The sequence below is a fragment of the Oncorhynchus nerka genome, linkage group LG9a, assembly GCF_034236695.1.
Source record: "Oncorhynchus nerka isolate Pitt River linkage group LG9a, Oner_Uvic_2.0, whole genome shotgun sequence".
NCBI lineage: Eukaryota > Metazoa > Chordata > Actinopteri > Salmoniformes > Salmonidae > Oncorhynchus > Oncorhynchus nerka.
This window is the reverse complement of record NC_088404.1, coordinates 22,609,275-22,634,715: the sequence shown is the minus strand read 5'-3', so window position 1 is coordinate 22,634,715 and position 25,441 is coordinate 22,609,275. Positions and strand designations below refer to the sequence as shown.

The window sequence follows — 25,441 nt, the reverse complement described above, 5'->3', positions numbered from 1 at the left end:
TGATAAGAAGGCACCTAGTGACCACACTGGACATAGTCTCCTCCACAACCATATCCAAAGTGTATTAGATTTTATGTTATTAGCTACTTCAGGGATGATGGTGTCAGATTATTACTACCTCTACCGTTGTGCACTTGAGCAAGGCATTTAACCCCCAAAATAGCTTTCTATCTGTGGACGCTGTACCATGGCTAACCCTCTGCCTCTTGAAGATAAATTCCTTTCTAACCAAACAGACAAAGTACTGTATCTCATTCTGGTCTATTCCCTCTCTGCCTCCCCAGGCATTTGGCCAGGCATACTCCAACCAGCGTAAGGTCGCGGAGGATGGCGAGATCAACGAGGAGTCGCTGCTGCAGGAGTCAGCGTCAAAGGAGGCCTTCTACATGGGCCAGCTGCTGGAGCTGCAGACAGATCTGAAGCTGAGCCGCTCCGTGGCGTCCAACGCGTCCAACGAGAGCGAGAGGCTCAACGCCGTGCTTCAGGAGCACAAAGAGGTAGAGACTTTTGTCCACTGATGTCACTCTCTCACACCGCTGACTAGTGTCATGCTGTAATACATTTTGAGCTGTAGTATTGTATTTGGTTCAAAAGTGGATTTTTTTTTTTTACAGAAGAATTAGTATTCCTCTTTTTCTTTTTTAAACTTTTGGTCCAAAACCCGTGCAAAGCTATATTACACTTGTTTTGTTCCCATGAGTGTTACATATGCACTTTCAGGTTTTTTTGTTCCCATGAGTGTTACATATACACTTTCAGGTTTTTTTGTTATATTACACTTGTTTTTTGTTCCCATGAGTGTTACATATACACTTTCAGGTTTTTTTGTTCCCATGAGTGTTACATATACACTTTCAGGTTTTTTTGTTCCCATGAGTGTTACATATACACTTTCAGTTTTTTTTGTTCCCATGAGTGTTACATATACACTTTCAGTTTTTTTTTTTGTTACATATACACCCAGGTTTTTTTTCAGTTACATATGTTCCCATGAGTGTTACATATACACTTTCAGTTTTTTTTGTTCCCATGAGTGTTACATATACACTTTCAGTTTTTTGTTCCCATGAGTGTTACATATACACTTTCAGTTTTTTTGTTCCCATGAGTGTTACATATACACTTTCAGTTTTTTTTGTTCCCATGAGTGTTACATATACACTTTTTTTTTGTTCCCATGAGTGTTACATATACACTTTCAGGTTTTTTTGTTCCCATGAGTGTTACATATACACTTTCAGGTTTTTTTGTTTTGTTACATTACACTTTCAGGGTTTTTTGTTCCCATGAGTGTTACATATACACTTTCAGGTTTTTTTGTTCCCATGAGTGTTACATATACACTTTCAGGTTTTTTTGTTCCCATGAGTGTTACATATACACTTTCAGGTTTTTTTGTTCCCATGAGTGTTACATATACACTTTCAGGGTTTTTTGCAATACATAATTGCTAAAAATAAAATGTGATTGTTATAAAATATTGTTAAATTTAGTCATTCGGTGCACCCACAAATGAAAAAAAAACTGAGTGTTAGGTAAATAAATGAATAGTAAAATATGAATAAATGCATGGTCTCAAATATTTAGGTTTTAAGTTTTATTTATTCGCACCAAAGAAAAGAAGTGAAAGTGAAGTTTTTTTAAACAGGTGAGGTTAGAAGCCCAAAATGGCAACAAAGAAAAGTTTGTTCAATCAGTTAAACAAAGCATATTAATTATAATTGTACATGATATACATTTGGTCTCAAATATTCAACATCTATGAGGTCAGAAGTTACATTATAATGAATATATTTTTGTTTTTGTTATGTTAGGGAAATATAAACCATGTGAAATGTCTCTTATCGGCTGAGCTTCTCTCTGCATTTTTTTTACAATAAAATAATGTCTTTTTTTTTACATTAAAAATACTGGTTGTACGTATGACTTTTCTCACTTAAACGTGTTTTACAGGCGACTGCTTGTGCACCCATGTGAAAACTTGACTTTAAATCTTAAGTATTGAAATAAAATATAAAGTTTCCGATAATTCAACATTTGTATGGTTTTGTAGCAGTTGTATGATGTCACATCCGGTCAGATCAGTATCGTCATGTGATTTGATCCAAAATTGTGACTTTTGTCAGTTGCACCAAACGATCATTATTAAGGACATTTTTCCAGACAAAAGTATTTAAGGTATTTAAATCCTTTCTGCATAAACTGTCTTACCCATATAGCAGTATAGTGGTATACACCTTCCAAAATCATGTTAGAATAATATTTGTTGACCGTTGTATTATGATTTAAGATGTTTTATTAACATTTATCTACATTACCTTTGCCTTCGGACAGTTGCTCCTAATCCCATTTTTTTAAACTTCAGGGCACTAAAAATAACAACTCTTTTAGAACTCATATAAAAGAGAAAATTCAAAGTTACATTATGTAGAATTTGTAAACATTAGTTCTTGACTTTGGAAAATATTTAATTCGGACACCAACATTTACACATCACGTCATTGACCCTTTTACATGTTTTCCTGTGTAAGCTACTGTGAATCCATAAAATGAGGTTATGTACTCAATTTAGCCTACAGCCTACTGTAATGTCACACATTGAGATATTATTTGTAGATTAACATGAGGTGCATCTTGCTACCCTGCTGATAGGGACCAGCTGTTTTGTGTCAAACTCTGTGTGAAGTACAGTAGCGGTCACAGGGTCACTCTAAAGGGCGGATAGGGGTCATGCAGAGAGTGACTGTGTGGAATGTGTGTGGAGTGTGTGTGCAAACGTACGTGCCTATGTTTGTGCACGTGGTGCATGCCTGTGTGTGTGGGGGGGGCTACGTACATGTGCTTATCAGCAGAGGCAGAGGGGTTCAGGCCGGGGTCAGACGACGCTGCGGACATGACCCCATTGTGGAGGGCAAATCCGGTGCTAAGCTAGGGAATAAGAAAAATGCCCTGAGCTCGGCACATGTGCATCCCTGAGTGAGCCAGGCTGCTCTCTCATCACACAGTGCAGGACAAACTGTGCCCTCCCAGCCCGGGGGTGGCAGCAGTTCATTCACTAGTTAGATTAGATGCTTCACACACTGTTGGCAGGAACCGCTGGGGTCGCACAGACACTGTTTATGTCTGCTTCACTTCATTCCAAGCATTCCAAAAATGTGAGTTCAGTTATTGTAGAAAAGGCCCATGGAGTTGGTGGAATACTCCTTTAATTCATTGCCATTTACTCAGCTGGGCCAGGGGCGCTTTAATTAGGTCAGGTGGAAATGTCCGACAGATCTCAACTCCATAAAAGGAGGAAATTGCCATCGCCTGATCTCGCTGCTTTCTCTTCCTTAACTCCATCTCATCCAGAAGTTCTGTGCGTCCATGAATCCACGTAAGTCCACCGACTCTGTTACCTTTCATGTTACCTTTCTGAATTATCTGTGGCGATCGGGAGAGTGGGCCATTCAGTTACTGTTAATAGTTATTAACGCGGAGCGCGGCTTGGAGCGCAGCTTCAAACATATTGTGTAATGTGAATTGTCAAGGATCACGGCCCTACAGATCCTCATAAGCCAATTACGCAATCGATATGGTTCATGTGTATTGAAATTAATTATATGTACACATGAAGACTATTGAAAGCGTGAAATGAGAAACGTCATTGTTTGCTAACTGATTGACTTTGATCATGGGGATTATAGATTGTATAACCATTCACTGTTTGTATTCTTTCATGATTTATGATAAATAGTTGTGAGCCTAAATGACTCGCGGATGATTACTATTGACTTCTTAATGAACTGGACTGTTGAATTCCCTAATTTATGTTAATAATGACTGATATGATTTGATTTGATTGTATACATGTTATTTGTTTCCTTTGTGATGCAGCACAGACTACCCAGTAAATATACCACTTTATGGTTAAAGGAATTCCTGCCTCAGTCTCATACATTCCTCTGTCACCTGACACGTGACCACCTGTTCACCTTCACTGTCAGTCATCCTACCTGTCCAGCTACCCACACAGATTCCACTAATCTTTCAGTTATTGTGAATCAACTTTTTCTAAAATATCTACACTACCGTTCAAAAGTTTGGGGTCACTTAGAAATGTCCTTGTTTTTGAAACAAAAGCACGTTTTTCCTCCATTAAAATAACATCAAATTGATCAGAAATACAGTGTAGACATTGTTAATGTTGTAAATGACTATTGTAGCTGGAAGCGACTGATTTTTTTATGTAATATCTAAATAGGCGTACAGAGGCCCATTATCAGCAACCATCAGTCCTGTGTTCCAATGGTACATTGTGTTAGCTAATACAAGGTTATTATTTTAAAAGGCTAATTGATCATTAGAAAACCATTAGCAGAACTGAAAACTGTGTGCTGATTAAAGAAGCAATAAAACTGTCCTTCTTTAGACTCTGAGTATCTGGAGCATCAGAATTTGTGGGTTCGATTACAGGCTCAAAATGGCCGGAAACAAAGCACTTTCTTCTGAAACTCGTTAGTCTACTCTGGTTCTGAGAAATTAAGGCTATTCCATGCCTTAATTGCCAAGAAACTGAAGATCTCGTACAACTATGTGTACTTCTCCCAGAACAGTCCTAACCCTAACTGGCTCTAACCAGAATAGAAAAAGGAGTGGGAGGCCAAGTACATTAGTGTCTAGTTCGAGAAACAGACAACTCACAAGTCCTCAACTGGCAGCTTCATTAAATAGTACCTGCAAAACACCAGTCTCAAAGTCAACAGTGAAGAGGCGACTCCGGGATGCTGGCCTTCTAGGCAGAGTTGCAAAGAAAAAGCTATTTCTCAGACTGGCCAAAAAAAAAGAAAAGATGAAGATGGGCAAAAGAACAGACACTGGACAGAGGAACTCTGCCTAGAAGGCCAGCATCCCGGAGTCTCCTCTTCACTGTGAGGCGTCTGTTTCTCGAACTAGACACTCTAATGTACTTGTCCTCTTGTTCAGTTGTGCACCGGGGCCTCCCACTCCTCTTTCTATTCTGGTTAGGGCCAGTTTGCGCTGTTCTGTGAAGGGTAGTACATAGCGTTTTTGTCCAAAATATTTACTTTATTTGTTTTATTTTATTTTGGGGTCTAAAATGACTAAAATCACCAGGAATTCAGCTAAAATGAGTTTCATTTAGGAAATTAATTTAAAGAAGAGACGTGATTGTGTCTCAATGTAATCAAAATCGAATCACATTTATTTGTTACATACACATGGTTAGCAGATGTTAATGCGAGTGTAGCGAAATGCTTGTGCTTCTAGTTCCGACAATACAGTAATAACCAACGAGTAATCTAACCTAACAATTCCAAAACTACTACCTTATACACACAAGTGTAAAGGGATAAAGAATATGTACATAAAGATATGTGAATGAGTGATGGTACAGAACGGCATAGGCAAGATGCAGTAGATGGAATCGAGTACAGTATATACATATGAGATGAGCAATGTAGGGTATGTATACAAAGTGGCATAGTTTAAAGTGGCTAGTGATACATGTATTACATAAAGATGCAGTAGATGATATAGAGTACAGTATATACATACAGTATACATATGAGATGAGTAATGTAGGGTATGTAAACATTATATTAAGTAGCATTGTTTAAAGTGGCTAGTGATATATTTTACATCAATTTCCATCAATTCCCATTATTAAAGTGGCTGGAGTTGAGTCAGTGTGTTGGCAGCAGCCACTCAATGTTAGTGGTGGCTGTTTAACAGTCTGATGGCCTTGAGATAGAAGCTGTTTTTCAGTCTCTCGGTCCCTGCTTTGATGCACCTGTACTGACCTCGCCTTCTGGATGATAGCGGGGTGAACAGGCAGTAGCTCGGGTGGTTGTTGTCCTTGATGATCTTTATGGCCTTCCTGTGACATCGGGTGGTGTAGGTGTCCTGGAGGGCAGGTAGTTTGCTCCCGGTGATGCGTTGTGCAGACCTCACTACCCTCTGGAGAGCATTACGGTTGTGGGCGGAGCAGTTGCCGTAACAGGCGGTGATACAGACTGACAGGATGCTCTCGATTGTGCATCTGTAGAAGGTTGTGAGTGCTTTTGGTGACAAGCCAAATTTCTTCAGCCTCCTGAGGTTGAAGAGGCGCTGCTGCGCTTTCTTCACGATGCTCTCTATGTGGGTGGACCAATTCAGTTTGTCATGGTAGGAAATGATTGTTATTTTGAAATATAATCACTTTCTTGGGCTTAGTTGTCGTCAATTTGCTGTGAACAAATGATTAGAATTATGTTCTGGCCCCCCTACCATCCACTCTGACAAAAATCAGCCCGCGGCTGTATCTAGTTGCCTGTTTGTGATATCTTTACTAGGCCTAATTGAATAAACCTTGTAAAATGTGGGTGGCCCTTGGCTCTTTGATGATCTGGTGATTAGCCTGTTGCCTTGCTATGTGGGTCTCCTTTGCCTGTGTGGTGCATATTAATTAGGAGACTGTCTCTTTTTAATGTGCTGGAGCCACACAATTGGCTTAATTTGTCTCTAACTGGATCTAATCAACTGGTTTAATATGGATCCCAAGCAGATTCTAAAGATATAGGATCTTAATTTGATCTCTTTTTTTCATCCTGTTGATGCAGAATTAATTAAGATCCTACATTTTTTTCTCCTAAAATCAAAGGAATTTACAGACAAAATGATAGAGACTAAGTTAATAGTAGGTTCTGTGTGTTTTACAGTTTGTATTTCAAATAGGCGCTGGCCTACTGCTAGTAGTTAACCTGCATTGTTTAAATGAATCCTGGCCCTGATGTAGAGTGGGACACAGGGCTACAGTATTGGCCTTTCCCATGGCGGTTGTGTTGTGTGAGTGTTTGGTGGTGCACTGACCATGCCCTGATCCTGTGGTGGTGTTGAGACAGTAATCATTGGCCAATAATCCCCTGGACTTCATGGACAGCTCAGTCCTAATGCCCTGCTTTGTGGGGAATATGTAATGAGACAACACCACCCATTAGCAAACCACAGTGGTCACGTACAGTTAATCAATAATGTCACGGATTAAGAGTTTGTTAATGAACTGTTTGTGTTTTGCCTATGGTCCATATTGGAATATCGGTATTTTTCACTTCCATTGTCAGAAGTGTAGGGGTAGCTACAAGTGTAGGGGTAGCTACAAGTGTAGGGGTAGCTACAAGTGTAGGGGTAGCTACAAGTGTAGGGGTAGCTACAAGTGTAGGGGTAGCTACAAGTGTAGGGGTAGCTACAAGTGTAGGGGTAGCTACAAGTGTAGGGGTAGCTACAAGTGTAGGGGTAGCTACAAGTGTAGGGGTAGCTACAAGTGTAGGGGTAGCTACAAGTGTAGGGGTAGCTACAAGTGTAGGGGTAGCTACAAGTGTAGGGGTACAGCTGCATAAGGATCTGCAGCAACGCTGTGCTTTCAAGTACAGTGCTGTACAGTGTGTCATGACATGGAGATCAAGTGTCAAATAAAATGCTGTGACAGGCTTGAATACAGAAACAGCAGCATGTACAGTTGACTGTACATTGAATTGACCTTCCATTTCTCAGTCCATTTCCCTGAGTCCTGCTGTTCCTCTGGTGACTGAAGATGTGGTCAGTCAGGTACTGGAGGGTCCATGTCTGTCCCAAGACCACCTGTCTCATCTAGGGCTGGGAATTTCAAGGGACCTCACAATATAATATTATCACTATACTTAGGTGCCGATACGATATGTATTACGATTCCCACAATTCAAATCAAATGTATTTATATAGCCCTTCGTACATCAGCTGATATCTCAAAGTGCTGTACAGAAACCCAGCCTAAAACCCCAAACAGCAAGCAATGCAGGTGTAGAAGCACGGTGGCTAGGAAAAACTCCCTAGAAAGGCCAAAACCTAGGAAGAAACCTAGAGAGGAACCAGGCTATGTGGGGTGGCCAGTCCTCTTCTGGCTGTGTCGGGTGGAGATTATAACAGAACATGGCCAAGATGTTCAAATGTTCATAAATGACCAGCATGGTTGAATAATAATAAGGCAGAACAGTTGAAACTGGAGAAGCAGCACGGCCAGGTGGACTGGGGACAGCAAGGAGTCATCATGTCAGGTAGTCCTGAGGCATGGTCCTAGGGCTTCAGGTCCTCCGAAAGAGAGAAAGAGAAAATTAGAGAGAGCACACTTAAATCCACACAGGACACCGAATAGGACAGGAGAAGTACTCCAGATATAACAAACTGACCCTAGCCCTCCGACACATAAACTACTGCAGCATAAATACTGGAGGCTGAGACAGGAGTGGTCAGGATTCTCACTATTATCACTATTCTATATGTATTGCAATTCAATAGTGCGATTTTATGTTCCAAACATATTGCTCACTAAATAAATTGAAATAAATACATAAATTGCTGAAAACATGTTGGCTCACTATTTAAAACTAAATTTTGGTGGAAGTACAGCCAACTTTTATTTTCTTTACAATTTGATACTTGGAGCCAAATATCAATATAATATCATCCAAACATAACTGTATCGATTTTTTCCCCCCATCACTAGTCTCTTCTCCTGGTGAGGCTCTGGCCAGGGTCCCACTGGTCACCCCATATCTAGGACCCAGAGCCTGAGCCAGCACTTCTGTGTAGTGCAGGCTAGGAGCCACTTAGCAACTTTATTGAGGAGAGGGGAAATAAGAAGCCCTGAATAGATACTGTATGAGGGGCTATGGAGGTCTGAAACCTGTTCATCATTTATGGTGTAAATATAGGCTAACATTCTCACACACACACACACACACACACACACACACAATGTACTAGCTGCAACCCAAACCAATTTGAATTTAGTAAGGCAAGTCTATTGGCTGGGGTTTGAGTCAGTGTAAATTATGTTAAATGTTTGATAATGTGTGTCCAGCCATGTAAAGCCAGACTCTGAGGCTGCTGTACTGTAAATCCATACAGATTTATAATGCCTGTTGCCATGGGGATTCACAACTCCTCTTCAGGAAATTGCATTGTGTGTGTTTGTGTGTGTGTACACATTTTTGCCAAAAGACCTCTCAAGAATAGTAAACCAACAAACATTCAGAGAAGTGAGGACATTTTTGATGGTACTCACTTAGGAGTTAACGTTAGGGGTTAAGGTTAGGGTTAAGGTTATGGTTAGGGTAAAGGTTAGGGGTAAGGGAAAATAGTTTTTTTGAATGGGAATCAATTGTTGGTCCCCAAAAGGTATAGTAAGACATTGTGTGTGTGTGTGTGTGTGTGTGTAACTGTAATAAAGCTGTGCATATTAAAATGGTGTTATTTTCTTCCTTCTTCTTCTTGACATTTAGATGAACATGAAAATGTTGCTGAGACTCAGCTTCCTACCTTCTAACCCATTTCCCAGATTTGTGACATTACCAGAATTTCTCCCACCTAATATATCATCTGATCCACCACAGCATGTTCAGATCTCTATGGCTGCTGCCTCCATTCTCTGTGATTGGCCCAAAATAATGATCTTGCGGAGAGTGAGAGTGCTGACTCTTTGCTTACTACTCAGAGGGCCAATTTGTTTCATAGTGTCAGGCTGATCCCGTCTCTGAACTGAACTCTAGACTGCCTCATCATCATCACATCAGAGGAGATACTGTGTGTGTGTGTGTGTGCATTTAGAGTTGGTGCATTTAGAGTTGGTGCATTTAGAGTTGGTGCATTTAGAGTTGGTGCATTGTGCTATTATGTGTTGCTTTTCGCGATATTTGTAAATTATTTTGTACATAATGTTTCTGCAACCGTATTTTACAGACAAAAAGAGCTTCTGGATATCAGGACAGCGATTACTCACCTCAGATTAGACAAAGAGCTTCTGGATATCAGGACAGCGATCACTCACCTCGGATTAGACAAAGAGCTTCTGGATATCAGGACAGCGATCATTCACCTCGGATTAGACAAAGAGCTTCTGGATATCAGGACAGCGATCATTCACCTCGGATTAGACAAAGAGCTTCTGGATATCAGGACAGTGATCACTCCTCAGATTAGACTAAGAGCTTCTGGATGTCAGGACAGCGATCACTCACCTCGGATTAGACAAAGAGCTTCTGGATATCAGGACAGCGATCACTCACCTCGGATTAGACAAAGAGCTTCTGGATATCAGGACAGCGATCACTCACCTCGGATTAGACAAAGAGCTTCTGGATATCAGGACAGCGATCATTCACCTCGGATTAGACAAATAGCTTCTGGATATCAGGACAGCGATCTCTCACCTCGGATTAGACAAAGAGCTTCTGGATATCAGGACAGCGATCTCTCACCTCGGATTAGACAAAGAGCTTCTGGATATCAGGACAGCGATCTCTCACCTCGGATTGGACAAAGAGCTTCTGGATATCAGGACAGCGATCTCTCACCTCGGATTAGACAAAGAGCTTCTGGATATCAGGACAGCGATCTCTCACCTCGGATTAGACAAAGAGCTTCTGGATATCAGGACAGCGATCTCTCACCTCGGATTAGACAAAGAGCTTCTGGATATCAGGACAGCGATCTCTCACCGGATTGGACAAAGAGCTTCTGGATATCAGGACAGCGATCTCTCACCTCGGATTAGACAAAGATTTCTTCAACAACAATAACAAGCAGGACTCACACGATTTTCTCCAAACACCCCACAGGGCAGATATCCCAATTATCTCCAAAAGGAAGCGACGCTGAGGACGAAGAGCCGGATGCCTCGTCCGGACTCGCAGAAGGCAACTAGCAAAGCTGCCGTTACCGTCAATATTACTCACCAATGTTTAATCATTAGACAATAAACTAGACGAGGTACGATCACGAATATCCTACCAACGGGACATCAAAAACTGTAATATCCTATGCTTCACGGAATCTCGGCTGAATGACGACATGGATATTCAGCTAGCGGGATACACGCTACACCGGCAGGATAGAACAGCACACTCCGGTAAGACGAGGGGGAGCGGTCTGTGCATATTTGTAAACAACAGCTGGTGCACGAAATCTAAGGCAATCTCTAGATTTTGCTCGCCTGAAGTAGTGTATATTGTGATAAATTGCAGGCCACACTACTTACCTAGAGAGCTTTCAGCTATACTTTTCGTAGCTGTTTATTTACTACCACAGACAGATGCTGGCACTAAGACCGCACTCAGTCAGCTGTATAAGGAAATAAGCAAACAGGAAACCGCTCACCCAGAGGCGGCGCTCCTAGTGGCCGGAGACTTTAATGCAGGGAAACTTAAATCAGTTCTACCAAATTTCTATCAACATGCTAAATGTGCAACCAGAGGGAAAACAAATTCTAGATCACCTGTACTCCACACACAGAGACACGTACAAAGCTCTCCCTCGCACTCCATTTGGTAAATTCAACCACAACTATATCCTCCTGATTCCTGCTTACAAGCAAAAATTAAAGCAGGAGGCACCAGTGACTCGGTCTATAAAAAAAATGGTCAGATGAAGCAGATGCTAAACTACAGGACTGCTTTGCTATCACAGACTGGAACATGTTCCGGGATTCTTCCGATGACATTGAGGAATACACCACATCAGTCACTGGCTTTATCAATAAGTGCATTGAGGACGTCGTCCCCACAGTAACTGTACGTAATACCCCAAGCAGAAGCCATGGATTCCAGGCAACATTCACACTAAGCTAAAGGGTAGAGCTGCTGCTTTCAAGGTGCATGACTCTAACCCGGAAGCTTACAAGAAATCCCGCTATGCCCTGTGACGAACCATCAATAGGCAATGCATCAATACAGGGCTATTATTGAATCATACTACACCGGCTCCGACGCTCGTCGGATGTGGCAGGGCTTGCAAACTATTACAGACTACAAAGGGAAGCACAACCGCGACCAGTGACACGAGCCTACCAGATGGGCTAAATGACTTCTATGCTCGCTTCGAGGCAAGCAACACTGAGGCATGCATGAGAGCATCAGCTGTTCCGGACGACTGTGTGATCACGCTCTCCGTAGCCGAAGTGAGTAAGACCTTTAAACAGGTCAACATACACAAGGCTGCGGGCCAGTCGGATTACCAGGACGTGTGCTCCGGGCATGTGCTGACCAACTGGCAGGTGTCCTCACTGACATTTTCAACATGTCCCTGATTGAGTCTGTAATACCAATATGCTTCAAGCAGACCACCATAGTCCCTGTGACCAAGAACACAAAGGCAACCTGCCTAAATGACTACAGACCAGTAGCACTCACGTCCGTAGCCATGAAGTTCTTTGAAAGGTTGGTAATGGCTCACATCAACACCATTATCCCAGAAACCCTAGACCCACTCCAATTTGCATACCGCCCAAACAGATCTACAGATGATGCAATCTCTATTGCACTCCACACTGCAATTGATTTGATTAAAGAGAGGCCAGGTATCTGGACTGGACTTAGAGCAAAGACATCTATTATTACTGCATCCAGAGGGTTCAGAACATGCAGCAAAGTGCCACTAATTCACATACTATAAGTGCTGATGCATGCCAGACTGTTTTAGTTCATGTTTTTGACACATAGACTGTAAGTATTATAATGACATCATATTGTAACTACCGAGTATAGACAGGTTGGCAGCTAGCAGGTGATCTACACATAGTCAGTGCAAACTATTATATGTCATATACATGTATTGTGAATGTATATACAGTATATTATACAGTGCCTTCAGAAAGTACTCACACCAGATGACCATTTCCACATCTTGTTGTGTACAACCTGAATTGAATATGGATTCAATTGATATTTTGTGTCTACACACAATACCCCATAATGTCAAAGTCAAAATATGTTTTTAGCAATTTTTATAAATGAATTAAAAATTAAATGCTGAAATGCTGTCAGGGATTTCCTCCTCTTCTTCCGAAGAGGAGAGGCGAAAAGGATCAGAGGACCAATATGCGGCGTGGTAAGTGTCCATGGTTCTTTTAATACGTAAATGTACACATGAACACTACAAAACAATAAACATGGAAAACCTAAACAGTCCTATCTGGTGCAAAGACAGAGACAGGAACAATCACCCACAAACACACAGTGAAACCCAGGCTACCTAAGTATGATTCTCAATCAGAGACAACTAATGACACCTGCCTCTGATTGAGAACCATACTAGGCCGAAACATAGAAATAGCCCAAAACATAGAAAAACAAACAGACTGCCCACCCAACTCACGCCCTGACCATACTAAATAAATACAAAACAAAGGAAATAAAGGTCAGAACGTGACAAATGCCTTGATTCAATAAGTATTCAGCCCCTTTGTTATGGCCAGCGGTGAAAGTAATGAGGTACGGTCCGTTACCGCGTCTCAACAAAATAATTTGTGGGGGTACGCTGTACCAGTAAAACATAACCCTATCACAATAATTAAAACAAAATGTCAAGAAAACTGTAGGCTATTACAACACTTTTAAAAAATCATAACCGCATGTCAGAGGCATGAAAATGTATTGAATTTACTTGAAAACGTCTGGTATAGCCTAAGCTCCAAAGTGTGATGTGGTTCAATGATAACACTAAGCTTCAAGTACATTTTATGATATTACCAAAATTATATAACCTAATTAGCCTACTCCTGTCTATACAGAAATACATCAAATCATTACACCAGAAAGCATGCTTTGGCCACAGACGGTCATTAAGTTATTGGAATATGAAATTTGTTTTAAATCGCAATGCCTAAATTCGGAAGGGCACTCAATTTGGGCAGCGCGCGCGGCAAATACCAAATACATGATTGTTGAGTTGGAAAGTATAGAACCCAGCCAGGTATATCGCAATACTTAAAAATGCAATCACTGGAAAACATCATTTGGAAAGAAAATGGCTATTGCTTTAAAGAGAAGACAATGAAAAAAACTCTAATCTATCTTTTAGTTAAATTCTCAACTTAATTGAGCGAACAGTAGGCAGCAATCTTAGGATATTGGCACCAGCGTAGAGAGCATCGGCCATATCTCCGGTGGATGCGCATATTTACTATTTTATCATTGTTGGGTCAGTGCCACTTGAAAGTTTGTTTTTGGACAATAATTTCCTCCACCAGGTTAGATGTACATCGTATTGTATTTGAGTCCCCTTGTCGTTGGCCTATTATATGGATCAGACAACGTTGTTTTTATTCTGTTTGTCAAAAGTTCCTTCTTTGACCTCAGGGGTGGAATGTTATTAATATTTTTCATAATTTCATAATTAATAAATATATATTTTTTTACAACGACAATCGAGTGTTTCTATGTCAAACAGTTTTGTTATATTACAGTTTTCTGTGATGTCTATGAAGTGTAATATTTGGATGCAAACAAAAAAGGTAATACATTTCAACTCAATATCTGACATGGTACAGGTGTCTTCTTTTTTAAGTCCATAACCATGTGTGTATGAGGTGTATACTTTTGTTTCAAAGTAGATTTGTTTAAGACTACCAAGAATCACTATGTGACAATGATTTAGCCCAGTGTAGTAAAAGGTTTTTAAAAAATGATTCTGCAAATGTGTCCAGTCGTATAAAGTGTAGTAGAATTGCATGAAAAATGTTTATAAAATGTAAAATTCTTCCCTTGCTAAGAAAGGATAAGAAACTTATCTGCTATAACTTATAACCTACTGAAGGGCTACTCTACGTTAAGATGTCCCTTCTCTGGAACTAAGGAGCCTAGACCGAAACCATGAAAAACAGCACCAGACCATTATTCCTCCTTCACCAAACTTTACAGTTGGCACTATATGCATTGGTGCAGGTAGCGTTCTCCTGGCATCCGCTAAACCCAGATTTGTCTGTTGGACTGCCAGATGGTGAAGAGTGATTCATCACTCCAGAAAACACGTTTCCACTGCTCTTAGAGTCCAATGGCAGGGAGCTTTACACCACTGTAGCCGACGCTTGGCATTGCTCATGGTGATCTTAGGCTTGTGTGCGGCTGCTGGGCCATGAAAACCCATTTCATGAAGCTCCCGACGAACAGTTCTGGTACTGATGTTAGTTCCAGAGGCAGTTTGGAGCTCGTTAGTGAGTGTTGCAACTGAGCGCTTCAGCACTCGGCAGTCCTGTTCTGTGAGCTTGTGTGGTCTACCACTACCCAGCTGAGCCGTCGTTGCTCCTAGCCATTTCCACTTTACAATAACAGCACTTACAATTGACCAGGGTAGTTTAGCAGTGCAGAAATTTGACGAACTGACTTGTTGGAAAGATGGCATCTTATGACGTTGCCACATTGTAAGTCACTGAGCTCTTCAGTAAGGCCATTCTACTGCCAGTGTTTGTCTATGGCGATTGCATGGCTGTGTGCTCAATTTTACACACCTGTCGTCAATGGGTGTGGCTGAAATAGCCGAATCCACTAATTTGAAGGGGTGTATACAGTTGAAGTCGGACGTTTACATACATACACTTAAGTTGGAGTCATTAAAACTTGTTTTTCAACCACTCCACACATTTCTTGTTAACAAACTATAGTTTTGGCAAGTCGGTTAGGACATCTACTTTGTGCATGACACAAGTCATTTTTCCAACAATTGTTTACAGACAGATTATTTCACTTATAATTCACTATCACAATTCCAGTGGGTCAGAAGTTTACATACACTATGTTGACTGTGCATTTAAACAGCTTGGAAAATTCCAGAAAATGATGTTGTGGCTTTAGAAGCTTCTGATAGGCTAATTGACGTCATTTGAGTCAATTGGAGGTGTACTTGTGAATGTATTTCAAGGCCTACCTTCAAACTCAGTACCTATTTGCTTGACATCATGGGAAAATCAAAAGAAATCAGCCAAGACCTCAGAAAATAATTGTAGACCACCACAAGTCTGGTTCATCCTTGGGAGCAATTTCCACATTCATCTGTATAAACAATAGTATGCAAGTATAAACACCATGGGACCAGGCAGCCGTCATACCACTCAGGAAGGAGACGCGTTCTGTCTCCTAAAGTGAAAATCAATCCGCTCTGTCTCCTAAAGTGAAAATCAATCCCAGAACGAGAGCAAAGGACCTTGTGAAGATGCTGGAGGAAACAGGTACAAAATTATCTATGTCCACAGTAAAACTAATCCTATATCGACATAACCTGAAAGGCCGCTCAGCAAGGAAGAAGCCACTGCTCCAAAACCACCATAAAAAATTCAGACTATGGTTTGCAACTGCACATGGGGACAAATATCATACTTTTTGGAGAAATGTCCTCTGGTCTGATGAAACAAAAATAGAACTGTTTGACCATAATGACCATTGTTATGTTTGGAGGGAAAAGGGGGAGGCTTGCAAGCCGAAGAACACCATCCCAACCGTGAAGCACGGGGGTGGCAGCATCATGTTGTGGGGGTGCTTTGCTGCAGGAGGGACGTGCAATTCACAAAATAGATAGCCTCATGAGGCAGGAAAATTATGTTTATATATTGAAGCAACATTTCAAGACATCAATCAGGAAGTTAAAGCTTGGTCGCAAATTGGTCTTCCAAATGGACAATGACCCCAAGTATCCTTCCAAAGTTGTGGCAAAATGGCTTAAGGACAACAAAGTCAAGGTATTGGAGTGGCCATCACAAAGCCCTGACCTCAATCCTATAGAGCATTTGTGTGCAGAACTGAAAAGGCTTGTGCGAGCAAGTAGACCTACAAATCTGACTCCGTTACATCAGCTCTGTCAGGAGGAATGGACCAAAATTCACCAAAATTATTGTGGGAAGCTTGTGGAAGGCTACCAGAAACGTTTGACCCAAGTTAAACAATTTAAAGACAATGTTACCAAATACTAATTAATTGTATGTAAACTTCTGACCCACTGGGAATGTGACGAAATAAATAAATGCTGAAATAAATCATTCTCTCTATTATTCTGACATTTCACATTCTTAAAATAAAGTGGTGATCCTAACTAACCTAAGGCAGGGAATTTTTACTCAGATTAAATGTCAGGAATTGTGTAAAACTGAGTTTAAATGTATTTGGCTAAGGTGTATGTCAACTTCCGACTTCAACTAAGTATTCACACCCCTGACTGGAAAATGGCTGTCTAGCAATGATCAACAACCAACTTGACAGAGCTTGAATCATTTTTAATAATAAGAATAATGTGCAATTATTGTTCATTACAGCTGTCCAAAGCTCTTAGAGACTTAATCAGAAAGACTCACTGCTGTAATTGTTGCCGAAGGTGATTCTAACATGTTTTGGGGTATGAATGCTTAAGTAAATGAGAGATTTCTCTATTTCATTCTCAATACATTAGCCAAAAAGGGTTTTTACTTGTTTTCACAATGTGGAATAAGTCAAGGGGTTTGAATACTTTCTGAAGACACTGTATATATTGATCTGTTGAATTGCTTGCAGATTATGACCTGACAGTCCTTCTCTTTCCTTCCCAGAGTAATGAGATGCTGGAGCTGCAGGGGAGCAGGATGAGAGAGGAAATCAGGGAGTATAAATTCAGAGAGGCGCGACTCCTACAGGACTACACTGAGCTGGAGGAGGAGAACATCACCCTGCAAAAACTAGTGTCCACCCTCAAACAGAACCAGGTCAGCATCAACACCATTACTGTTTATGGTTTACTGCACGCCAGTGGAGGCTGGTGGGGGGCGCTATAGGAGGACGGGCTCATTGTAACGGCTGGAATGAAATTAATGGAATGGAGTCAAACATGTGGTTTCCATATGTTTGATTTGTTTGATACTGTTTATATTCAGAACCACATTCCTGTAAAGATTAGAGAGGATCTCAATTTAAATACTGTTGAAGTAGGATTGCTACAGGTTCATCTGCCACAAGCCCATTCTTGTGGGAAGCTGCTAAAGAGGAACAACTGCTAACAGTCAGTAACTGGAAATGATGTGTGAAATGCTTGATAAGGTATGTGATATCAACAGAGAGGTATTTTTGTATGTGATTTTAAATATTGTCTGGCTTTCATCAAGCTGCCCACTCAAGAAAAAGCTTCAAACTGTAACCAGTGCCTGCAACCTAGTTCAGGTTATCAGTCAACCTACCAGGGTAGTTACAAACAGCACAGGAATGAAATCATCAACATGTATTGATCACATCTTTACTAATGCTGCAGAAATGTGCTTGAAAGCAGTATCCAGATCCATCGGATGTAGTGTCACAATATAGTAGCTATATCTAGGAAAACCAAAGTTCCAAAGGCTGGGCCTAATATAGTGTATAAGATGTCATACAATACATTTTGTAGTAATTCCTATGTTGATGTAAAGAATATTTGTTGGTGTGTAATGAGGAGCATATAGACGTTGTACTTGACACATTTATGAAATTGCTTATTCCAGTTACTAATAAGCATGCACCCAATAAGAAAATGACTGTAAAAACTGTTAAATCCCTGTGGATTGATGAGAAATTGAAAAATGGTATGGTTAACAGGGATGAGGCAAAGGGAATGGCAAATAAGTCTGGCTGCACAACCGATTGCCTAACGTATTGCCAACTGAGAAATCATGTGACTAAACTGAATAAAAAGAAGAAGAAACTACACTATGAAACAAAGATAAATGACATAAAGAATGATAGTAAAAATCATTAATTGAATAAGATGGCTCATTCATCACAAAACCAACTACTTTAATAATTGTTTAATTGGCAAGATTAGCAAACTTAGCCATGACATGCCAGCAACAAACGCTGACACTACACATCCAAGTATATCTGACCAAATTTTGAAAGACAATCATTTTTGAATTTGCTTTGAATTGACAACAGACTTTCAGCACGCTTATAGGACATACAACAAGCACAGCACTTTTTACAGTCAATTTATCTGACCTTAAACCTACTTACAGTGTACTTTACTTAAACCTATCCCCTTTCTGTGTCCTCTGTGTCCTTTCTGTCTGACTGTCCTCTATGTGTGTCCCTTTTCCCTCCTGTCCTCTCTGTCCCCTGTCCCCTGCTCCCCCTCTCCACCAGGTGGAGTATGAGGGTCTGAAGCATGAGATCAAGGTTCTGGAGGAGGAGACGGTGCTGCTGAACAGCCAGCTGGAGGATGCTGTGCGTCTGAAGGACATCTCTCAGTCCCAGCTGGAGGAGGCTCTGGACGCCCTGAAAATTGAGAGGGAGCAGAAGAACAGCCTGAGGAAGGAGCTGGCCCACCACATCACCCTCAGCGACAGTGTGTATGGTGCCGGAGCCCACCTGGCTCTCACCGCCACTGTTGACGGGCTCAAATTTGCCACCGAAGAGGTCGGGAGTAATGGTACAGCCATGCATAATGGAGCCAACGGGAATGAGGATAGCAACGGCCACTGTAATGGGCACCTGGGATTGGCCAAGATGAACGGCGACTACCGGCTGCCCAGGAAGGGGGAGGGGCTGCATGGTCCTGTGTCTGACCTCTTCAGCGAGCTCAACCTGTCTGAGATGCAGAAAGTAAAAAAGCAGCTGTTTCAGGTGGGTCTCTAGTCTAGATGAACGGTGGAGAGACATAGTGTGTTCTTCTCACTACTATGGCTGAGTGATTGTTAGCCTGGTCTCAGATCTTTTTGTCCTGTCTTGACTGAAAAGGTGGGGTTTCAGGTGTCTCCGGAAGGTCTATGGTCATTGTCATGTTTGGCATGACAATGACCATAGGAGTTGGCAAGACAAGGTTGAACACAGATCTGCGGACGTTCTGGATGAGTTGTAGGGGTTTAATTGTTGCCCAGCCAACAAGTCTTGTTCCAAGGGAGTGACAAGTGCCTGGATTAGGACCAGCGCTGCTTCCTGTGAGGCAATGTAGAGCATGAACCTGGGTCTTGTTGTTACCAGGGAGTCTTTTAATATCCTTCGAGATCAACGGGAGGAAGAGCAGCTTCCTCATTTGCTCTGTGCCAAATCAATGTCGCCACCTGGTTAGAGAGACAAATCCAGCAATTAGGACAGACCAATGCATTAGAGAGACTGTTATCGAGAATAGGAGAGGGCCTAGAACAGAGCCCTGGGGACGCCAGTGGTCCGTGGTGAGGAGACAGATTTTAGCTTTAGAGAGAGTTAGCATTTAGCAACCTAACAACCTGACCCTCTGATACAGAGAAACAGTCTCAGTTGAATGACCTGTCTGATTTCACATTCTGAGAGAGATAGCGGGAGACTGGCAGCCTGCAGCCAACCAATGACAAGGTGATGACATTTTGAGAACAAGACCCCCAGGGATGAAAAAGCGAGGTTGTCAGATCATCTGGAGAGGGAGAGAGGAGGGAATAGGGTCAGCTTCCTAGGGCGGGCAGGTTTTAGAGACCGGCCGTCACAAGCTTTTCTCCACGGCTGCGGAGATTTTCTGGAGAGAGGAGGGAGAAAGAGAGCACAGGGTAGGGCAGTGTGAGCAGAACCAGCGGTGTCAGAGATTAAAAAAGGTAAAACAGCAAACAGAGCACAGAAACTGCTGAAATTACAGGAAACCCTAAGAAACTTAGAACGATCTAATAGTCAATAAAAAGACCCTCTTATATTACGAGAGATTAAAAAGGTAAAACAGAAATTGACCAGATTTATAGAGAAGAAGTAGAGAAAAAGCTTAGGTTCCTGAAACAACGATATTATGAAGCAGGCTCAAAGGCAACCAAATTACTAGCATGGAGACTCAGGAAACAACAAGCACAGAATACCCTTTTCAAAATAAAAGACCCCAAAACAAAAAAGATCACATGCAAATGAGAGAAATACAGAATCATTTGTCATATTACACAAATCTGTACAAGCAACCAGAGAAGGCAGATGCACAGACAATAGAGCACTTTTTGACTCACTTGATCTCTCCTCAATTGGGACAGAGCAAAATGATAGACTAACTTTAGAAATATCCACAGAAGAAATTAATAAAGCAATATCTCAACAAGAAGTCAACAAGTCTCCAGGCACTGATGGCTTTACAGACTGGTTCAGAGCTATTTTGGACTATCAAAAGACTTCTGTCTCAGAAGGGCCATTGTCATGTTTGGCATGACAATGACCTGAGTTGGCAAGACAGCACAAACAGATTGCTAAGATATTGTTGTGACAATGTAGCAGGGAGGGAGTTGTTACCAGGGAGTCTTTTAATATCCTTCATCCAACCAGCTTCCTCATTTGCTCTGTGCAAATCAATGTGGTTAGAGAGACAAATCCAGCAATTTACACACCCAATGCATTAGGAGACTGTTATCGACCTCCTCTGTCCACAGCACATTTTATTAAGGAATGGGAGTGTCTCACCAGCATCATTGGACAACCTAACAACCTGACCCTCTGATAACAACCGTCCTGTCATCACACTACTGCAGCCTGCAGCCAACCAATGACAAGGTGAGCATTTTGAGCAGAGCAGATGTCATCCATCTTTTATTCTCTAACAGACCATGAGTCTGTGACCACACTCATGGCTTTACATGACTAGTTTCAGAGCTATTTTAGACTCAAAAGACTTCTGTCTCAGAAGGGCCATAGGGGCTGATTTGGATGATTGTGGGGACATTAGCAGGGGGCAGAGCAGAGCAGAGCAGAGCCTGTCAGGCGATTAGTGTCCGACAGGGCAGAGCAGCGCAGGGCAGAGCAGAGCAGGGCAGAGCAGGGCAGAGCAGAGCAGGGCAGAGCAGGGCAGGGCAGAGCAGAGCAGAGCAGAGCAGGGCAGAGCAGAGCAGAGCAGAGCAGAGCAGAGCAGCGCGTGGCAGGGCAGAGCAGGGCAGAGCAGAGCAGGGCAGAGCAGAGCAGAGCAGGGCAGGGCAGGGCAGGGCAGGGCAGGGCAGGGCAGAGCAGAGCAGAGCAGAGCAGCGCGTGGCAGAGCAGAGTAGGGCAGAGCAGAACAGGGCAGAGCAGAGCAGGGCAGGGCAGAGCAGAGCAGAGCAGGGCAGGGCAGAGCAGGGCAGAGCAGAGCAGAGCAGGGCAGAGCAGAGCAGAGCAGGGCAGAGCAGAGCAGAGCAGAGGAGAGCAGAGCAGGGAGAGCAGAGCAGAGGAGAGCAGAGCAGAGGAGAGCAGAGCAGAGCAGAGCAGCGCAGAGCAGGGCAGATGATCCAGAGGAGAGTGGAAGGAAGGCAGAGAAGGAAAGACAGGCTGCTGTACTACTACGCTGCTTAGAGACAGAGGACAGGAATAGAAGCCCTTATAAGGAAAGAGTACAGAGGGATAACACACACACACTGTCTAAGTGAATGCCTAGCAATGGATAGAAAGCTTACTTGTTTTTCTTACTCAGGTCAGTGGGGAAATGAATGATTACATGTGTGGATCCAAACTGTATTATTGTAGAGGTTTGAATGTCTCTATAAATGCTTTCAGTAGAGGGCTGCTTTAATTTGTCATCCTCCCGGTGCTGTAATGTATATCTGTTCCCAACAAGCATTACATTAAACTCACTCAATTTAACCTCAATGGTAACCACATCAAATACAAGATGAACATCTGGTATAAAACTAAAACATAAAAGTGGTTTATAATTAAGGAATAAGGCTCGGGGAGGTGTGATATATTGCCAATATTCCATGACTAAGGGCTGTTCTTATCTGCAACGCCGTGGTATATTATCCATTTACAACAAACCTCCGATGTGCCTTATTGCTATTATAAGCTGGTTATCAACGTAATTACAAGAGTAAAAGACATGTTTTGTCATTCCCGTGGTATATGGTCTGATATACTATGGCTTTCAGCCAATCAGCATTCAGGGCTCGTACCACCAAGATTATAATTCCTGTTATATATCTACTGAGAGGCCCCCAAACCTCTTTTTTTTCTCAATGGGTGAAAAATGAAATATCTGATTGCTGATGCTATGGCTATGCATACAAATCAGTGGATCAGTTCTGTGTGAGAATTTACAGATTGAGCTTTGTATTGTTTTACCTTTATCTCTGTCTGTAGAGACGTGTAGATAACCTGGGACTGTGCAGTACCTTTTTATTTATAGAGTGTTGTCTGGTCAGAGGGCAGGAACAGACACAAAATTATAAGACACAATATTCTGTTCTTTCAAGCGATCTCTTGCCAGGTTTCACAGTAGTGGAGTGGAAATTTCTCAGCTCACCTGTGGTGCAGTTCTAATAGGTAGAATCTGAATCCAGATGGCAACCCTACACACACACACACACACACACACACTAGTCAGACAGGGTTATTTATGGGACTAGCGTACTGTACTGCTGAACTCATTGAAAGTTTCGCTGTTCGACTGCTTCTAAACTTTCTTCAATAATTCATTTGACTTTGTTTCCATGGGCCTCTTCCAATAGTCAGCCAATAGGGGATGGCTGACTAGCTCCTCTGATATGATGACTGATCACAAATACGTTCAACTGTCTGTGGTAATGCTGGCCTGGTCTGAGTGGTCCTCACCCTGCAGTATGTCCTCCCGACCTATAGGTGGAGCGTGAGAAGTCAAGCCTCCTGATGAACCTGCAGGAGTCCCAGACCCAGCTGCAGCACATGCAGAGCGCCCTGACGGAGCAACACGAGAACGTCCAACGCCTCACCGAACACGTCAACGTCATGAAGCACCTCCAAAGTGACAAGGAGATGGCTGATTCTCAGGAGTCTGAGAAGTCCAACGGGTCGCCCTCGCCCTGTCACCGCGACGACGAGGTGGACATCCACGGGATGGACATCCTGGAGTGTAAGTACAAGGTGGCAGTAACCGAGGTGATCGACCTGAAGGCGGAGCTAAAAGTCCTGAAGGAGAACTATAACCAGTGTGTGGAGGGCCAGGGGGAGGAGCGGAGCAGCAACGATGGGAAGGTCCAGGCTCTGGATGAGCAGGTCAACCGGCTGGAGCAGAGCTGCCACGATTCCCACGATAGGGTGGCGTGTTTGGAGGCGGAACTAAAGACGGCCTCAGAGAGCCACAGCATGCTGAACACAGCGCAGGACGAGCTGGTAACATTCAGCGAGGAGCTGGCCCAGCTCTACCACCACGTGTGTCTCTGCAACAATGAGACGCCCAACCGCGTCATGCTGGACTACTACCGCCAGAGCCGTAACACCCGCAGCGGCAGCCTCAAGGGCTCCGAGGACCCCCGGGCACTCCTCTCCCCCCGCCTGGCTAGACGCCTCGCCGCTATCAACGCTGGGTTCACCGAGACCCCACGGAGCCCCATAGACTCGCCCTCCAAAGAATCCCCCAGTGGGGACAACGGGGAAACAGGGAGGGAATCCCCAGCACCAGGCAGCCAGGGGAGCCCAACCCGCTCCCTCATGGGCTCCCCGGTCATCAACGGCACCAACGGCCCTTCCTCCTCCTCCCCCGTGCCTCCCGAGGCAAGTGGAGATCTGCGTAAGGAGCCCATGAACATCTACAACCTGAACGCCATCATCAGGGACCAGATCAAACACCTGCAGAGAGCCGTGGACCGCTCCCTCCAGCTGTCTCGACAGAGGGCAGCCGCCCGGGAGCTGGCCCCCTTGTTCGACAAGGACAAGGAGGCCTGCATGGAAGAAATCCTCAAGCTCAAGTCCCTCCTCAGCACCAAGAGGGAGCAGATTGCCACGCTAAGACTGGTGCTCAAAGCCAACAAACAGGTGAGCAGAGCACTAGGGTTGAGTACCTGTGGTTCCAGATCTGGCCACCTGAGAATGTCATCACATTTTTTTGAGCATTCTCTAACAGGTTTGATCAATGTTCCTTTGCATAGAGCATTACATTAAACCTGTTTTTTTTTGGTAGAGATATAAAGTGGAAACCACATGTTTAAAATCTGATATCTTGATTTGAACTTAACCCACTCTCGATTCCAGACTGCAGAGGTGGCGCTGGCTAATCTAAAGAGCAAGTATGAGAATGAGAAGTGCATGGTGACAGAGACCATGATGAAGCTGAGGAACGAGCTGAAGGCTCTGAAGGAGGACGCTGCCACCTTCTCCTCTCTCAGGGCCATGTTCGCCACCAGGTGAGGGGAATTCTGGGATCTCATGCAGCTAATTACAACACAGATGTGTAAGACTGTGCAAAGAGGATGAGTTTGATCTCAGTGTATTCCCGGCTTGCACAAGGGTATTTCTTAGTCTCTCTCTGTCTCTCACTCTCTGTCTGTCTGTCTGTCTGTCTGTCTGTCTGTCTGTCTGTCTGTCTGTCTGTCTGTCTGTCTGTCTGTCTGTATGTATGTCTGTCTCTCTCTCTGTGTGTCTCTCTCTCTCTCTGTGTGTCTCTCCCTCTCTCTCTCTCTCTCTCTCTCTCTCTCTGTGTGTCTCTCCTCTCTCTCTCTCTCTCTCTCTGTCTGTCTGTCTGTCTCTGTCTGTCTCTCTGTCTGTCTCTGTCTGCCTCTGTCTCTGTCTCTCTCTCGCTCTGTCTCTGTCTCTTTCTCACTCTGTCTCTGCCTCTGTTTCTGTCTCTCGCTCTGTCTTTCTCTCGCTCTGTCTCTGCCCCTCTCTCGCTTTGTCTCTATCTCTCTCTCGCTCTGTCTCTCTCTCTCTCTCTGTCTGTCTGTCTCTGTCTCTCGCTCTGTCTCTCGCTCTGTCTCTCGCTCTGTCTCTCGCTCTGTCTCTGTCTCTCGCTCTGT

The 25,441-nt window shown here is 43.1% G+C and overlaps 1 protein-coding gene across 2 annotated transcripts in view; it reads left to right on the top strand.

Annotated features, from left to right (window-relative positions):
* LOC115134064 (protein bicaudal D homolog 1-like) overlaps nucleotides 1-25,441 on the top strand; it is a 70,563-nt gene that overhangs the window by 40,965 nt on the left and 4,157 nt on the right. Inside the window, exons 3-7 of one of the 2 annotated variants that reach the window (XM_065022433.1) lie at nucleotides 285-497; nucleotides 17,360-17,512; nucleotides 18,915-19,394; nucleotides 23,313-24,464; nucleotides 24,681-24,832. In XM_065022433.1, the coding sequence (XP_064878505.1) occupies nucleotides 285-497; nucleotides 17,360-17,512; nucleotides 18,915-19,394; nucleotides 23,313-24,464; nucleotides 24,681-24,832 (2,150 nt within the window). Of the gene's footprint in view, nucleotides 1-284; nucleotides 498-2,997; nucleotides 3,377-17,359; nucleotides 17,513-18,914; nucleotides 19,395-23,312; nucleotides 24,465-24,680; nucleotides 24,833-25,441 lie in introns of those variants that run through there. The other variant, XM_065022431.1, reaches the window with a different exon arrangement.